Source organism: Apaloderma vittatum, unplaced genomic scaffold (assembly GCF_000703405.1).
Source record: "Apaloderma vittatum isolate BGI_N311 unplaced genomic scaffold, ASM70340v1 scaffold22061, whole genome shotgun sequence".
Lineage (NCBI taxonomy): Eukaryota > Metazoa > Chordata > Aves > Trogoniformes > Trogonidae > Apaloderma > Apaloderma vittatum.
The window spans coordinates 29759-48144 of record NW_009697686.1 but is presented as its reverse complement, the minus strand read 5'-3'; the positions used below and the strand labels follow the sequence as shown (position 1 = coordinate 48144).

General features: G+C 50.6%; 1 protein-coding gene across 1 annotated transcript in view; it reads left to right on the top strand.

Annotated features, from left to right (window-relative positions):
- The first annotated feature begins 2038 nt into the window (after positions 1–2038).
- CASZ1 (castor zinc finger 1) overlaps positions 2039–18386 on the top strand; it is a 45626-nt gene continuing 29278 nt past the window's right edge. Inside the window, 7 exon segments of the mRNA XM_009877737.1 lie at positions 2039–2172; positions 2174–2294; positions 2495–2783; positions 8980–9120; positions 9123–9810; positions 12605–12673; positions 17280–17370. Coding sequence (XP_009876039.1) covers positions 2078–2172; positions 2174–2294; positions 2495–2783; positions 8980–9120; positions 9123–9810; positions 12605–12673; positions 17280–17370 — 1494 coding nt within the window. The 5' untranslated portion in view covers positions 2039–2077.

Sequence of the window (18386 nt, the reverse complement as noted above, 5' to 3'; positions counted from 1 at the left end):
CGGGCGTGAGCCGTCGGTGTCCTGGCCAGGCTCCAGCTGGAGCTCACAGCAGCCTCCTGAGATTCCCTCTGTGGTACCAGTTGCGCATAGGATTGGCCGTCGCTTTCTGCCCTAAATAGCGCGGGAATGCGGTGGGAAGGGAAGGTGCCAGCACACGGAGACTTCTGCAGCTTCACGGGCGGCTGCCTGTGCCCATCTGTGTGCGTGAGGACTGCGCGTGGGGAAACGTACGGGGATGTGTTTTGGCGAGATGGGACTTTTTAACCCGTACGTGTATGACTGCGTCTGTGGACGTGCCAGCGCATACGCACGGCTCTCAGACAGCTTTAATTTCTGGATGGGGAGGTGTGTGTTTGGGGGCAGCGCGTGCTTCCCCTTCACAAAAGTGTGATTGCACGTAGGTGTTAGTGCTGGGGGTGGGCGTGCATTTGGAAAGCGGAGGAGCACACTTTGCCTCCCTTTGTGTGGGGGGCTGATATATTTGTCGGGGGGTTATTTTTCTTGCAGCCCTTGACAGGGAAGCGTGTCTGAAGCTGTCAGGAGTTTACGTTGAGCAGCCACTCTCTGGCTCTTGGACAGCAGGTCTAAAGTTTCAATGTGTTTGTATTGGGCTGTCATGTTATGGGATTAGGGGCTGTCACGATGGCTTCTGGATGTGTCGTAGGGGGTCTGATTAATCTCACTGTGCTTCTGTGGAGCAGCACCTCTGTGCTGGTGACAGCGAGGTGTGGGCTGAGCTGCCAGGAGGGACTCCTGTGCGGTGGAGGAACCTGTTCCCACCATTTGAGGTCTGGAGATGGTTTCTGTTTGCTCTCCACGTGATGGGCCCCTCTTTAAGCACGACGGCAAGTCCAAGAGCACATTTTGGAGGGACATCCAGCAATGTCGCCGCAGTAACTCCGGTGGCCTGTGTGTCTGGAGAATGTTCTATGGGCTGCTCTTCCTGAGCACCCCTGGGGCAGAGCAAGCAAAGTCAGGCTCTGTGTGCCTCTTGCCCTGGGACCTTTAACCCTTCTTTGTCTGGGCTTCTCTCTGAGGTGTCATAAATAAAGAGGGAGTGAGACAATGCAGCTGCTTTCGAATCCGTTTTTTGCTTTTATTTGTGATTGAATCTTGTTAATTGTTAGTGCGATAATTATGTGAGTGACTCTGATAGGGACCATTTAGTTCAAGATTCTCTGTGACCTTGAAGTTAAGACCTTACCTTCTTCCTTTCTCCCCCCACTTTCTCTTACCCCTCCTTTACTAGCTATCACTTATGAATAAACTACATTAAAATAACAAACTCACACTAATTAGCTGATTGTGCTGGGAAGTGTGAGAGCAGAATTTCCTGTGTGTGCGAAAGCGAGCAAGCGAGCAGGCAAAGGGGCCTGATGGACTGATACCAAGCCAAGGCGATTTTCTCCCGTACGGCTGCCACACACCAGTCGGGTGCTCCAGCACACACACGTGCCAGGGCTCCTGTCCTTCGTGCTGTTTTTTTCTGGTGCATACTGGTTCTCTTCTCTGAGACAATGCTCAAACCCCATTAAGTGAATTCTTCACCAACGCTAGGGTTAGGCTTGGGGCACCGTTCTCCCTTCTGTAGGCGCTTGGGTGCGGTTCCTGGTGTGGTTTTGGCAGCCAACACAACGGGGATGGGGCTGGGAACCTAAAAGCAGGTGGTGCTACAGACTGAAGGAGAGAGCAAGTCAGGCTTTCAACAGACTTTACATCCTGCCAGAGCCAGAAGCAAAGCCTGGTCCTGGCCTTCACCTGCCTGAGATATCTGGGGACTTTGGAGCCCAGTTCAGTCCCAGCATAAACACCTGCTTCTTTCTCGAGGCCGGTGGCATCCTTTGGTCCCAGCAGGGTCAGAGCGTGGGCTCACCTGGCTGGGCTTCCACTCTGAGCTTAGCAAACAGATGGCAGTCCCACGTTTCTGAGGATGCTTAAAGGCCTGTTGGGTTGGGAACAGCCATTTGGTGTTTGGGTTCAAGTTGTCTGCTCCCACTAATGCCCTTCCTTGCTTCTTTCCCTTCTCTTTCCAGCTGAAAGAACTATATGCACTGACGCAGCCTCAGGAAAACCCACAATGGCTGCCAAGCGCAAAGGTGGCCTGAAGCTAAATGCAATCTGTGCCAAGCTGAGCCGTCAGGTCATCTTCGACCACGGGGGAGCCGACCAGGCACGGGCCGCAGCGGGAGAGCAGCAACAAGGACCTGCCTCAGCCTGGGACCAAGGAGCTGGGGACGGAGTTTTCGGATGGACTCAGCCGTGTGCAGAAGATTGAGGAGGACAAAAGGAGGGAGGTGATTGAGAAGTGGGTGAACGGGGAATACAACGAGGAGCCCTTACTGGGGCGAGCGGAGGGCAAGGAATGTAAGGGCCCCGAGAGCGCGGAGGTGCCCCCCGAAGGGGCCTGCCTCAGCCTGGGACCAAGGAGCTGGGGACGGAGTTTTCGGATGGACTCAGCCGTGTGCAGAAGATTGAGGAGGACAAAAGGAGGGAGGTGATTGAGAAGTGGGTGAACGGGGAATACAACGAGGAGCCCTTACTGGGGCGAGCGGAGGGCAAGGAATGTAAGGGCCCCGAGAGCGCGGAGGTGCCCCCCGAAGGGGTTTACATGGTGCAGCCCAAGGGCTGCAGCGATGAGGAAGATAACGGGGATGAGGCGGACGCTCTGAGAGGCTCACAGGATGGCAACTTCTTGGATGACAGGGATTCAGACGGGCTGGCCTCAAAGAACGATGCCTACCGCTCCTCCAGCGGCGAGAGAGGGGGGGGAGGAACCGCCTCAGGTAAGCCCTCTGCCGCTTCCACCTCTTGCGTTTTCTGCGGGACAGCCGAAGCTGTTGCTGTGTGTTGATGCCAGATGATACTGTCTGCGTCTGGCAGGCAGGGCAGAGGGTGAAAGCCTCGTTCCCTCGTTGAGGCCAGGCATTTTGCTCTCAGGACCGTGCTGAGTTTGCCTCTCTTCCGTCTCCCTTTCCCAAGAGGGGCTTTGGTGAGGCTGGATGGGGCTGGATGGCTTTCCAGACCTTGGCAGCATAGATCTGACCCCCGTAGACTCCTTCACACCGTTCAGATGTCCATGGCTGTGGTGTGTGCTGTTTCCCTGGTCATCTATTTACACATGAGGCCGTGACAAAAGCCAGAGAGTGCCCTGGTGGCAGATCCCAGGAGGATTCTGCAGCCCGTTCCCAGGCTATGTAAGCACACCCGTGCCCACGTGTCGCAGCTTACCCTGTGGTAATTAACCCCAACATCAGAGTTGACCTGGGCGTCAAATAAGAGCCCGTTACAGAGCTGTCTGACACCAAACGCATCGTGTTCTGTTTGTGCTGCCCTGCGTTCCCTCATCCCGGCTGGAGGAGCTGAGGGGTGACCATTCGCTGTGGATGCGCGTTCCAGACCTGCGTGTCCCCCACTCCCTCAGCCCGGGAGGCCAGTTTGCAGTTGCAAGGTGTTTTCCCCCAGGCTGTGTGTGCATTTCTCACTTTCACACAACTACCTTATTTCTGTGGTTCACTCAAAAGCTGAATTCAGCAAGAGAGGTTGAGGAAGTCCCCAGATAAATTTCTTTCTCTCTGAACCCAGGTTCCCCCCAGATTGATTTGGGGGGAGCGTATGAGTGCTGAGCCTTGGTAAAAGCTTGGGGTAGATTAAATTCTCTCCATTAGGGCAGAGCAGCTCCCCCCTCTTATTTGTCACTCGGCTGGGTTGGATCCGTAATTGAAAGATCTCCCCCTAATCTGCTCCACCTGCATGCACCCCTCCCCTGATCTCAGCACTTTGTGAATCCATCAAACTTTCCTCCTTTTGTGTGCGTGCGTGTTTTCCTCCTCCTGTTAATAATGCAGCCGAAACTCATCTCTGTCTGTCCGTTCCCCTTCTGGAGAGGCACATTCTCTAGTCTTCACGAGTTCAGTGGCAGCGCACATAATTATGCATATAAGATATAAACAGAGCTGTTTAATTATCCTTCGCCACATCAGTGACAGAGTAATTAACAAACATTGCAAGATCAATGAGGAAAAGTGTGACCTTCAGTTTCCTTTGATAGGAAAGCCCTTGTCGTTCCCAGACACAAGGTGATTGTGCCTGGACTCTGTTTTTAGTTTGTTTTAATTTCTACCCCCTCCCCGTCATTTGGAGCTTTTATTCGCTACGAAAACTAAAAGGAGGGGAACTTAAATGTAAAAAAATACATTAGCACACTGGGAAAAATGAGAAGGAATTGACATTTCTCACTGGGGTAGGAGTCCTTAGTAAAATGCTATTTTAGGGCTGTATTGTCAAAGGATTATGCAGAAATGTGTAAGCGTTCATGGGGGGCTGAAGACTCATTTATGCTGAAGGCAGGTAACGGCACATGTGGGTCCGGTTTACATATAGGGCCACATGGGATTTGACTTGCAAACAGACGTGCTGCCGGCTCTTGAGCGGCTGTTTCAAGAGTCCTGTTGCAAATGCTTTTTGCAGTGTTTCCCTGGAAAGCACAAACTGAAACCTCTCTTGCTTTGGGAAGGACAGAGTTCTTTTCCTCTTCTGTTTTTATTGCCAGTGGTCCAGAAAATTAATTTTAAGTTGTTCATCACCAAGTCATCTCAGACCAGGTGTTACTGGGTGCAAGCTAGGTTTATTCCAGTAAGATCTGGAACTGTCTATACCAAAAAGTACTTTTTGGTTTTTTTTCCTGGGAGTTGGGGAGTAGCGGGAGGCAGGTGGATCAAAGTTGAGGAATACAGCTCTGCCCTGCCTGTCACTGTGGCTTTCTGGGGGGGAGAGTCATCGCAGGAACTGGATTTATTATTGATTTATATATAGCATTCAGATTTCCTAGTACAGTCTCTGACAGAGATCCCTTTCCACAATCCCTCCCTGACGCACATACGCCACGGGAGATTCTCTTGTACAGTCCCATGTTCTTTACTCTGCCTGTTACTTATGTAGTGGGATAAAGTAGTCACCAAGCCTTCAGAGTTCTCCTTTCTTTTCTTAACCTGTTGGCTAAGTCTCTTAGATTGGCCCTTTTTTTAACAAGGTGGGGTTTCTCTTTATAATTTCCTGGGGAAACTCCACTTGGGAGAACATGCACGAGTGCCAGTTTGTCACTCGTTACCCTAGAGCCCCCAAATCTACACATTTTCCCTCCCAAGCAGAATAAAGGACAGAGCCCTGGCTGGGATGTCCCATCCCCCAGTACCCAGACCTTGCACTCCATTTGGGCTGTTTTGCTTTTCCTTCCATATATAGTGTGCTGCTGCAGGCTATTTTTAGCCCCTTTTTTGCTAGCTTCGGATCCTTTGTGATACGATAGCTGCTCTGAGACACACAGATCTCTGCTCTTTGGCAATGCCCACAAATGGAGAGCAGCGGCATGAGGAGAGGGAGCCCTTTTATTATCGCATGGAAAAGGAGAGAAAAACGCGGTGCAGGGGAGGGGGAAGAAGAGCCAGGGACGATGCTCCCTGTGCCTCCCAGGGCTGGCCATTTCTCGCAGGGATTTGCTTCCCAACCGCTGTCCTGCCTCGCTTTTGTTGGCGTGTGGGTACGAGGAGGGGTTTCTGCTGATTAGGTGGTAACAGTTCCCTCTTTGCCATTGTTTGAAAGTGCATGTGCAATGAGTTGGCTGGGTCTCGTACCATCTTTGTGGTGAGACAGCTCGCTTCCATAAGGTGCCTCGGCTGGAGCTGCCTCCAGCCTTCTGGCTGGGTGCCTGTGCAAATACACGAGGGTGGGTTTTCAGTGCTGGTGGACTCGTGCTGGGATGGATGAAGAGGTGGGAGCTGGCCAGGGCTTCATCTCGAAGGTGGGTGAGGAAGGACTGAGCAGTGCTGGCAAAGCTGTTGGTGAGGGAAGGTGTTGCTGTCATCTGGAACCAAATGTGAGCAAAGGAAGAGCAGTGAAAGATGTTTTCGGGGATGGCGGGGATTAAATCCAGGGTGGTGAAAACTGAACTCAAACTGAGACTTTGCAAAGCTCAAAAAAAAAGGTCTGAAAACTGCCCCTTTCCTATGCTCTTGGGTTTTGCATCTAATTGAAGGCATCAGCTCAAATTTAGCCACAAGGATACCAAAGGTGCTTTCCAAGACCAGATGTGCAGACTAGGGAAGTTTAAAAAGGAGCAGATCTCCTACAACATTTCATTTTTTTCTGGTGTTAAAAGAAAATACTAGGTTTCCTTGAATCTCCTCTCTTGATTTTTAATGTTAGTGGGGCCTGAACTGAGCTGGGATTTGTAAAACTGATTAGAGATGTGGCATTGAAAAGGAGTCTCCCTTCTTTTTTCGTGTGCTGCAGGTTAGGATGAAGAAGGAAAGGAGTTGACTGGCTTTCAGGGCAGCTGGTAAAGCTAGTAAAAATCACACTTACTAGTTTAATTTCATCTCACGTCCTCTCTGTGGTATCCGTTCTCCCCTTGCAGCTTGGCACAGGCTGGCTAGTTTTTCTCTGTGGTGCCTGGAAGTCAGGGCACTGTGAAGGAGGTTAGGGGATTGTTTTACAGGTCCAAAAAGAGAGAAAAAGCAGAATAGCGTAAGCAGATTTAACAGAAAGAGAGAAGCGTTAGACCCAGTAGGGGTTTCATGGGTTTGATCACTTTCGTTGGGTTATAGGGTTACGCTGAAGTGGAGGTGGAGAAAAGCGAAAAGCAGGTAAAAAGAACTGCTTTAAAGCAAGATGAAATTATTTAGTATGTCTCTGTGTGTGAAAGATAAAGTTCACAGCTTTGATAAGGTGTTGGAGGGACCACAGGAGAGAGCCAAGTGGGGAAGGACAGAGGAAATGATTGTATCTCTGAGGAGGGAGTAATACAGCCTTGCCTTGTTGTTTCCTTCTGACAAGTCGTTATGGGACACTGTGGGTCATGATTCTGCATTTAACATCCTTGAAGATTAATACTGGCCCGTGAGGTGCAAGGAGAAAAAGCTACAACCTGACCCAGATGCCGCAGGGACATTGCTCCCCTCTGTATCTATCAGGGTGTTTATTCTGAAGTCAGGCTGCTCAAAATCCCATGCGGGATGCTGGACCTAAGTGCCCAGGACTGGAAAGCCATTTTGGGCTAAGCCAGATCCCAGCACTCAGCAGATGTGTCTTTATCGTTCTGCTTCTAGGCTTCAGGCATGTCCTTTACCTCGTTTTCCTCATGCACCATGTACACAGGCTACTTATGCCGCAGCACTTCTGCTACATGAACACAGCTACAGCAGCAATACTGAAACAGGAATATGACCCTCACGGTCTTGGCTCATTTTAGGGCTCCTTGCAGGCAGTCCCTTCCTCCATACAGTCCCGTGGAAGCTGGTGGCTGTTGACTTTGGCTTGCTCATGGACTGGGCCTTGCGTGCACAGAAGTGTTCTCGCGTGCAGGCGGCGTTGCTGGCTGCCAGAGCCCCCAGATCCTAGGGCTCCCTTTTCGTGCTCGGCACCTGCTGACCTGTTCTGTGGCTACGGCTTATGCTGGGTCTTGGTGCCTTCGTTTTCCGCTGATTTTCAAGGTTTGGTTCTAGCAGCACGTTGCGCCCAGAACTTCCATTCTTCTGCCAGCGTACCTGCCTGTGCTGGCTCCCTGTGAGAGCTGGAGTGAGTGATTGGAAAAGATGACGAGGGAGGTTTGAAGGACTCCTGCACACAGTAAATCTTTACTCTACAGGAGAAAGCAAGAGGGAGAGGAGGAGGAGCGCTGTGTCAGACTGAAGCCTAAATGAGTCCAAGCTGGCACGTCAGAGCAATCTTTATTTCCTCCTTTACACTGATATTGGGTGACCTCCAGATGTGTATTCTTCCCCTCCTGGTGGCCGGTGAAACTGCCTGAGGGAGTAGGGGAGGGAGGAAGGGAGGGAGAGACCCGGGGAAGGACAGCTTGGACAGCTTTTGCTCATTCTTTCTCCCTGTGATCAGGCTCAGGTGGACTAACTCCTTCCTGTCCTTTCGCCAACCCACCAGAGAACAGGCTTTCTCCCCCTCTCTGGAAGCCAGGGAGGACAACAGCTCTTTATGTCCTCAGTCCAAATCCTGATGGAGAGAAGGCTGTTCCTTACGTGATTTACACCTGCATGGACTCTTCCCTTTCCCGGTCTTCCTGGAAGCCCTTTCTGGCAGCTCAGGAGGCTGCCCGTAGGCTCCTACAGCCTTTGCTGAACTTTCCATGTGGAGAGTAGAGGCTCTCCAGTCGTTGGGACTGAGAAGGAAGGGAGCAAGCTGGGTGAAAAGAACTCTTACAAAATTGACAGGGAAGGGATGGACTGCAACAGCCACAGGAGGCTATCCTGTCTTTGTCTTGCCTTCTCTTTTCCACTCCTCCCCCTGCCACTCCTCGCTGTCGAGCTCCTCACAGTGTAGCCTTTGCTGCTCTTCCCCCACTTCAATTCATCTCCACCTCTGCTGATTTCTGTCTCTGCTCCGCACTTTTCCATCATGCCCTCCTCCTGCTCCACCCCACACGTTGTCTTGCCCCGTCTCCCTTACCCGCCCCACGCCACGCTGCCCTGCCCGCTCCGGGCCCTGCTGTTCCCCAGCACACGCAGCCTGGCTCGCGGTTCTGCCCCCCGCTACATGCGAGGCGCTGCCGTCCATCCTCTGTGCACCTGCTTCCCTCTGCAAACACACGCAAGGACAGAACTGTACAGACCTCGGCATATTGGCGTTGGTCTCACTTCCAGTAAAATGACTTTTTCTTCATATTAGGCCAAGGCAAGAGTGCAGAGACATTTATGAAACTTTGTTTAATGTACTGAAAAGCCATCGGCTAGAACATTTAGGAAATTGATTTTCCTGGCATTGATGAACTCTTTTTATTTTACCCCAGTATTAATTACTTTTTTTTTTAAAACAAATTAATTTAAGAGTCGTAAAACCTAACAAGTGAGCCAAACGTCAGTAGATCATGTTCCCCTCTCCCCTTACTCCCCCTCCCTGCCGCTAGTGCTGGTATGGGAGGAGAAGAAAAATCAACGCCTTGCGTGACTCTCTCGCTTTGGTTCTCTGTAGGGGAAGCTTCATCGCTGCGAGATTACGCCGCCACCACCATGAATGAGTTCCTGGGCATGTTCGGCTACAACGATCAGAACATGCGGGATGAGCTGGCCCGCAAGATCAGCTTTGACAAGCTGAACGCTGCTACCTCAGAGGCCCCGCCTCTCTCTCCGGCGAAGATGCCATGAGCAAACGAGCCCGCTTCTCCAAGTACGAGGAGTACATCCGCAAACTGAAAGCTGGAGAGCAGCTCTCTTGGCCCATGCATTTGGCCAAATCTGAGGAGCTGGGCTCCAAGCTGGGCAAAGAAACTTCCTCAGTGCTGGCACAGCCCATCCGGGTGCCAGGTCCAGATGCCTCCATGCTGACGGAGACCAAAGCCACCATCCTGCCGCTGCCCTCTCCCAGCAGTTCCCAGATGCAGGGCCTGATGTCACGGGCCTCCAAATATGACTTCTTCATTCAGAAGCTGAAGACGGGTGAAAGCATCAGGCCCCAAAATGGCAACACTTACAAGAAGGCCTCCAAGTATGACCTAGAAAATGTCAAGTACTTGCACCTTTTCAAGCCTGGAGAAGGAAGCCCAGATATGGGAGGAGCCATTGCCTTCAAGACAGGCAAGGTAGGCCGGCCTTCCAAGTATGATGTGAGGAACATTCAGAAGCTCACTCCAGTAAAAGCTCCAACACCCAGCCTGGCCCCTGCTCCCCTCACCAGTACCCCCAGCAGCACTCCCGTGGCTGGGCCGGAGCAGTCCGTCTCATTGCCATTCAACACTCCTGAGTACCTGAAATCAACTTTCTCCAAGACAGACTCCATCACAACTGGAACAGTCTCTACAGTAAAGTAAGTGTCCTCCCACTTGTCTTATCTCTGGGTTAGCAGGGGATCATACCCAAAGTCTCTGTGCGGACCAGTGGGCAATTCCAGTTTGTGTGGCCATAAGCACCGCTCTGTTCATGTGAGGTTTCTTTTTGCTCTCTGTTGGAGCGTCCACTCCTCTGTTGTACCTTACATCTCCGTTTATCTTACATTAAGGGTGTTGCCTGCCATCAGCAGTTGCAGCCAGGAATCTAGAGCCCACTGGCTCCTGAGTTCATACGTTAAAACGAAAGGTGAGGGAACATGGTCCTGCTGGCACCCTGAGGTTGCAACTACTTTACTTTCTCCTCCTTGCGGTTCCCCAGGCATCCAGCTGTGTCTGCAGAGGAACCTGCTTCCACTTAACTCAATGGCAAAACTCTGCTGACTTCACTGTTAGCAAGATGAGGCTTTTTGTTTGTCCCAGAACTCAGAAGACATTTTGGTGGCTAATTCCCATCAATTTTCATAGGAGTTAGGCACATACATACTTCTGTGGGGCCAGGCCTGTGTCTTCTCAATTTGCTTGTTCCTTGCACAAATGGAGGTGATTCAATTACCCCTCAGACTGGGCAAACTCATTAGCCCAATTACCACTAATTACCTCCTACACACACGTTGCTGGCAATCTCTGCAGTGATGCCATTGACTGAGTGGAGATATCTGAAGGCCTTGCCAAACCTTGGATTACTTTGTAACGTGGCTTCCCGAGGTGGGAGCTGCAGAATCCTAGACTGGCCTAGGCTGGAAGGGACCTTAGAGATTATCTAGTCCAACCTCCCTGTCATGGGCAGGGACACCTCTCAACTAGATCAGGCTACTCAAGGCTCCGTCCAGCTTGGGCTTGAACACCTCCAGGGAAGGGTGGGCAATTTATTCCAAAGTCTTGCCACCCTTTTCCTGAAGAATTTCTTCCTAAGATCCAATCTAAATCTATTCTCCTGCAACTTAAACCCATTTCCCCTTGTCCTGTTGCTGGACATTCTTGTCAAAAGTGTAGCCTTCCTGTAGGTTCCCTTCAGGTATTGGAAGGCAGGTACTTGTGTCTGTGAGGCTGCAACCTGGGAGGTAGGGAGGGACTTCTCTGCTTTCTTGTCCTGGTTTGGATTTACCTGTTTCTCACTTGTGGACCTGGGGCTGTTGTGAGCTGTGAATCCCACGGGGTCATTTATAGTCAGACGAGGACTTCTGGCCTGCAGTTAGTGTCAAATGCCATCCACACACACCCTCCTGCTTTGCCCTCTGGTAAGAAGGAAGGCTGGTTTATGTTTAATAGGTGGATCTAGGGAGTCCTTGGGCTGAATCCTCAGTCCAATGCTCTTTACAATCTCAGGCAAGTCTGCACCCTCCCTTTTCCATGTTTCCTCACCTGGAAGGCAGACCTAATGATACCTGTCTTCTGTGTGAAACAGTCCGTTCCCAACTGCCTGCAGACAGATTTGGGGCCTCTATGGTGGTGTGTGAGAAAGGGCAGAGGATTATTAGCATTTTTCTCTGGCCCCAGCTCAGGATGAACCCTCCAGATGGCGGGCAGGGACTCCTATTACTGAAAAACACTGCTGTAAATAATCCTGCAGGCACAGTGCCTTGTTGTGATGGGTGACTTGGCCAGGGACATTGTGCCTGAAGAGCCTGCAGGACCGCTCAGCTGCTGATCAGTGGCAGTCCCAGAGCTGTGCTCGGGGAGCTGCTAGCCTCTTCTCATCTGCTTTGGTGTCGCACTGTGATCCCAGTTTGATTTCTTTTCTCTTGCTCATTTCCTGCGACTTGCAGACATGGGTTTGCAGCGCCCTGGTGAGCCCTCCTCTAGCTGCAGGCATCGTGATGGAGGTGACCAGGGCCTTCAGCCTGGCAGTTCCCAGCGTCCCGATCACACGCACGAGTATAGAAGGCTCTGGCCCCTTCTGCTTCAGGCTGCTTACTAGATACAGCCTTTCATGGTAAAGGAAAGTAACCCCTTAGCTGTGCTGGTGGACAGTGCTCACTGTGGTAGCTGGGACCTGGCTTGCCTTTCAGTCGCCACTGGGACCAAATAACCTGGTGGGAGTTACCCCTTTCTCTCACACATATGCACATACACCCTAGCTGTGGGTTTAAACTCTCTGACATCTAATGCTGTTAACCTGCCCTGAACTAATCTACCTACTTCAAGTGAACTCTGCGTGAAAGCGTTCTTGCTTAAACCAGGCTACGGAGCTGACACGAGCAGGAGCGGAGGTTGGCTGTGGGCAAAACCGAGCAGGAAGGCCATGTACAGCCTGGCTGGGTTCATCCTGGCACGCCACTGAGTCTTAGGTCTGGCCCTGTATCTCTTCTTCCTCTTGCTGACCTCATCGAGGATGTCGTTTTTGTCTGCTTCCTAAGGATGTTAACCCAGGCTTATGTGATGGTTGGTTGCAGCTGGGTTGGATTTCTCTTTGATTAAAGTACTTAAATACCCTTGCTGCCCCACCTGTCTGTTGGAGTTGGAACACCTGTGTGAAAACAGAAGCAATTTAGTGGAAATTGGTTTTCATGGTTGGTCTTCTCAGTGTCACCAACAAACTTCAAAGAGGGAACATGCAGGAAGGGTGGTAGGCGGACTTGTTGTTCCCTAGGAGAAGAAGGTACGTGATTTGAAGGGCAAGGGGAAGGAAGGTTAAACCTGTGGGTGTCTTTGCTGGGTACTTTTCCCTGGGCCCTCTCTCGCGATGTGTCGGTGGTGTGTGAGAGAATCGAGGAGCTGACTGTGCCTTGTTGCTGCCTGCTAACCACCTCTGCCCTCTGTGTTTCTCATTAGGAATGGATTACCCACTGACAAACCAGCTGTCAGCGAAGATGTAAATATTTACCAGAAGTATATTGCCAGGTAGGCAAAACTCTTGACTTTCTTGGGGAGAGGGCTGGAAGTAAGAGGGTGGAGAGGTGGTGGGAGAGATGAGGTCTTGTCCATCTGGATCAAGTGTTGAAACCAGTCATGGGCGTTTACATTTCCCTCTGGCATCTGTGCTTGCTCTGTGCCCCTGCTCGGAGGGCAGTAGCCATGAGAGGTGTACAAGCATGCTAAGAGCACACTCAGCTCCCCAGAGCTGTTAGACTTTTGTGACAAACAGTGGGAAAATGTTTCACTGCAGAGGCCCAGGATTTAAATGTGAGCGCTGTCTCTTGCCTGTCATTCTTTCTGCTCATTGCTGTTCTGTCTCTTGCCTTTTTTACCCTACTGTGTTGAGTGCCTGCAGGAGGAAAGCAGAGAACGTCTCACCTCTGAGAATCTAGGCTGGAGGACTTCACAAGGGACTTGTGTTTAGGCAGGTCTTGGCATCAATGTAGAATGTTTAGCCAAGAAAATTTTGCAGCTCATTTATATGAGAAGCCCTCACTGAATAAGCTGCAGACTAGGGCACCTTACGCGGCTGTGGACAAGCTCAGGTCAGGAATGAGGGATGCTGAGAGGGAGCCCAAGGCTGCTGTGGTGAGACACACTGAGTTTTGCCATGCGAGACAGAGGAGAATATTGCATACCAACTGCCCGTTGTATAGTTCATGGTGTAAAAGGTCCATCAGCCTTTGCCCCTGGCCCATTGAATCCTCCATCTGCACCGTGAGAATCTCGCTGAGAAAGCACCTCACATACAGACAGACACCAGTCAGGGAAGCGAGCAAACACTTCTCTCCAGAGATAAAACTGAAGGGTGTGTTCCCACCAGCACTCGGGTGCTTATTAACAAGAGGGGAGGGAAATGTGTGCTGTGCTTCCCCTCCTCGCCACAGTCCACAGAGAGTCTCCCTGTGGGAGGCGGGCAGCTGCTCGGAAGGTGTGAGGGAAGACCTTGGCACATCAGCTTTCCCTGGCAGGAGAGTGGAAGGAGAGGCGATTTCGCTTTTGCCCAAATCCCTGAGGTAGGAGAAGGGGGCAGAAGATCCCGGGGAAAGAGGGGGCAGTTGCACCACCTCATGCAGCTCCTCAAGCAACAACACCTCTAGCGCGTGTGACAACGTCTCCTGGGAGAGCGCAGGGGTGAGGGCAGGGCTTGGAGCCCGTCTGTGCATGAGGCAGAGGGAGCAGCACCCTTCTATTGCTGAGCCGGCAGGAATCGCAGAGGCTGTGGCGAGAGAGGAGATGCCACTCTTTCTGTCCCCGGTTCCTCTCTCAAGCGGAAAACTCTATAAACACTTCACCCACATCCACTCCTCGCAGCGCTCGGCAAACCCCTTCCCCGGGTCAGGCAGGTACCCGAGAGAGGCTCGTGAGAGAGCTCAGGGCCACCACATCCTGCTCAAAATGCTCTGCAAGCCGCCCGTTGGCAGCACCGCCACTTCCCTTCAATTTACACACAATTTTAAAAACAGTTTAAAGCCTTAAAATCAAAAGGTGGGGGGGAGAGAGACACGACACTCTATGTCTGCGCTGCATAATTAGCTTAATGAGTTTGCCAAAGCCACTGCCAAAAGCTGCCCAGGGATAATCACATCCTGCTCAAAATGCTCTGCAAGCCGCCCGTTGGCAGCACCGCCACTTCCCTTCAATTTACACACAATTTTAAAAACAGTTTAAAGCCTTAAAATCAAAAGGTGGGGGGGAGAGAGACACGACACTCTATGTCTGCGCTGCATAATTAGCTTAATGAGTTTGCCAAAGCCACTGCCAAAAGCTGCCCAGGGATAATCCATTCTCTCACACAACAAAACAAAACCTCTTTCTTAGCTAGTTTGGGTTGGGTTGTTTTCCCCCCCCTCCCCGTATATTTATAATTAAAAATAAAAAAAAAAAAGACCACAGAAAAAATTATTATTATTAGTGCCTCAGCAGATGGTGCTTCTGGCAGCACTTGCTTAAATATTTATTTCTGTGTGGGTTTCCTCCCCCCTTGTAATTGGGGTGGGTTTGTTTTTTTTTCTTCCTTCTTTCACATCATCGTTACAGGGTAATGAGTCTGTAAACACTCTCTAAGCATGTTGACTTCTATATTTATTATTTTTATTATTATTTATTTATCTTGGGTTTTCTTTCTAACTCTTGCCAGATCAAGACTAGTTCTTTCTGGCCAAAAAAAAAATAAAATGTGAACCAATGAAAGTAAGAGAAGGGGGAAGGGATTCTTCATGTGAAAACAAATCTTTGAGCCTGTATGGACAGTTGAGGAGTTTGGTTTGCATATCAGTGTGATTAAATGCTCTGCGAGTTTGCTTGTTTCAGGTGCACGTGTTTGTGTCGGTTTGTGTGCATGGAAATTGTGGGTACGCTCATGTAAATCAAGAGGGGTGTTAGAGTACGTGCATGTAAATGTGCGCGTGTGTGTGCGTGTAAGTAAGTGTGTGGTGTGTGAGCTTTCCTGTTCTGAAAAAGCTAAACAGATGCTGTGCTTTAAAAATTAATAGCTTTGAACTGTTTCAAGTGTCAAAAGAAACAGAGGATAAATATAACCCTTTAGGAGCCTAACCCTACAGGCTGCGAGAGTAGGATTTCCCCTTTGTGCTGCGTTTGCCGCTTCCCTCCTTCCCCACGCGTGCGGGTCGGTAGAACCCTCGCCTCTCCCTTCCTGCACAGCTCACACACACACACACACGGGGGGAGTTAGAAGTGCCAAAGTGCCTGTTGGGCTGTTGTTTGTAAAGCTGAGCCCTTGAGTTACTCCTGCAAAGGTGCCTCAAGTAACTGATCCCCTAAAGTCAGAGCTCTTCGGTGTCTGGCCCTTCTTTGCCAGCAGTTGGCATCCCTTGGTCGTTTTGCATCCTCACTTTCTAAAACGTTTCGGGCTGCTTTGCTGCAAAGGTGTGCGTTTGTCACTCAGGTCTTTATCGTCCTCCTCTCCCTTCCTGGCCTGCGCTCCACGGATCTCCGGCCCTGCGCAGCCCTTCGCTCTCTCCTCCCCGTCTCACCAGTGGAATAGGGAGGAAGCTTTTCGTGGGGCAATTTCTTTCCTTTAAATCTGCTGCCGCCGCTGACATACAGCCCTGGACTAGCAGGACCAGTTGGTTGGACCTGCTGCGGAGCCGCAGGTGCCTGGTGAATGCCACGGTGACTCAGGCCGTGCCCTGTTCTGGCCCCGCAGTTGCCCAGGCGTGAAGCAGGAATTGCTTCCTCTGCTTTCAGCCCCACACCTTTGTTTGTGCAGCCAGCCTTGCTGTTTGCCTTGTGGTTTGTTTCTTCTCCGCTGCTGAGGTTTGTTCCAGTTTCTCAATCACCTGTTCTGACGTGATCCTGATTTCCTGCAGTATTTCTTCTCCTTCCCCAGGGAAAGGCATGTCTGCTCCTGGCATCTGTCCCTGTCTCCCTTTGTGAATGCTGAGGCAAAGAAGTCATTTAATTTTTTAGCAATGTCTATCTTTTCTGTCAATTAAGTCCCCTTTCCATCTCCTAGAGGCCCTGCTGTCTCCACAGTTGACCTCGTCTTCCTTACTGTGCTCCAGAAGTGCCTTATTTAGCACCGCTTTTCATCCTGGCTTTTTCTATCCTGTAGCTTAGCGTTACCTCACCTCATGATGATCCATAATCTTCCCTGCTCCTGCCCCATTCCATGATGCCCCAGGACACCCTCACTCCTCTCATTTTTCCTTTTTTACCCGTTGCCCTTCCTTGTTGCTTTCCCCTGCCCTTTATCATACGCACTCCTGCTGTGTTTAGCATTAAGTGACGTGAGGAACCTTTGAGGAACCTTTGAGCAGATGGTACTTTATCTTTGAATGTTTCCCCTCTGAGTCCCCTTCTCTCCCCTGCTTTTCCCTTTCAAGCTCTTCAGCTCTTCCAGGGTCCTCTAGAACGTACCTCAGAGAGTTCATTGTTCTGATTAGCTCATTACTGGATCGTCCCCTTTTGCCAATTCCTGAGGTGTCTGTCAGTCAGTACACTCTGTGTACTGTCCTTCGTGTTGAAAGTTCCTCTGTCATCCTGCCATGATCATCTTCTGCCTGTGTGGCTCGCCCCCCCATCCACTGGTCTGCAGTCTTCTCTCTAGTGTGACACCGCACTGTGAATAAAAAAAAAAAAAGTCTTGAGACATAACTTATACAGACACATGAATGTCTGAATGAGCTTTTCTGAGGTCCTGCTAGAGAGGTGTATACCTAAAATTTAGAATCCATATTGGGCCAGTGCTCATTTGTCTCTCTCTGGCGTGGAAGATTCCTGAAACTCGCTGCTGTGGTATCTAAACACACACGAGAACCCTCCTTTCTTACTCTGCCCCAAGTAAGCAACTTAGATGATGGACATGAATTTCAAAGGGAAAGACAGACAGGGATGTACACGAATGATCTGGCTCAAGAAGCACCTTTAAATAGTGACAGATAAGAAAAGGAAGGCAGGGGGGTCACCATGCTTGCAGGGGATAAAGGAGATGGGGTTAAATGCCATAAACATATGGGGTGAAAGCAGGAGCAGGACTGGCTTTATTTGTACCTTGCTTACCGGCACTACTGTCAGGACACCGTTTTATTCTCCCTGTCTTTCTTCTGTCCTCCTCTCACGTTCGCAGGTTCTCTGGCAGTCAGCACTGTGGACACATACACTGTGCATACCAGTATAGAGAACATTACCACTGCCTTGACCCAGAGTGCAACTACCAGGTAAAAGAATGGTAAAAAGTTATCAGCGCGGCTGCCTGAATGTAAAGGGGCACAACCCTGGGGAGATGTGTGTCCTCCTGCCCTTCCCTCCCCCATGCACGCACGTGCCTCTTCACTTCTTGGCTCTGAAAGAGGGAAAGATGCGTTTTGAACTTACTAGACCCCTGTTTTGTTCCCTTTTCATCCCATCTAATGCCATTTATCCAAACCCAGACCACTATAGCGAAGAGCAGAATATAGACCAGCTCAAGTCAGTGGGAACTACTCCAGATTTACATCAGCCAAGCCAAGAGAATAAATTCTGCTGTGTTACAAATCGCACCTGAAAGTAGGGAATGCTGATGTGTTTGTCCCTTTCGCTCCCGCTGCCCGAGTGACATCCAGCAGCAGTATCTGCAGCAAAACACCCAATAAGACCAGCAGCAGGCTGGGATTTGTGGGGAGAGCGTGGGGGCAGGAGCATGTGCGATGCTGTAATTACTGGGAGGATTGCCAGGGCAGCCACGTCAAGGCAGCCGAGTCACGTGCCGCGTGTGTTTACCCGCTCCCCAGGTCTGAGAGCCTGACACTGCCATTTCTGTGGTCAGGCTGTCAATGGGAATCCCCGCGTTTGCCTCCGCCGTGCATCAGCCACAGCTTCAGCCCTACCCCGGGTCTCAACGGGAATGAGTCTGCCCAGGGCACAGGGAGCTGGTCGGGTCTGCTGAGCTTGGCCAGAGATTTCTGTTGATCTGAGGAGTCTGGAAGCTGCGTGCAAAGGAGCTGTCTGGTCTCGCAGGGAATAAGGATTTAGGCTGCTTTTTAAAATGCAAATTATTTTATGGCTGAGATATATTTTAGAATAAGTAACGCTCTGTAATAAGTGGGCACAAATTAACGATGATTGGCAATAGCAATCCTGTATGTACGCCCTGGGAAATCATACCTCCAGCCTCCAAGGGATTCCTGTTGAAATCTATATCCATATATTCCCATGCCAATACCAACGAGATTGATCGGGATTGATATTATAGGAG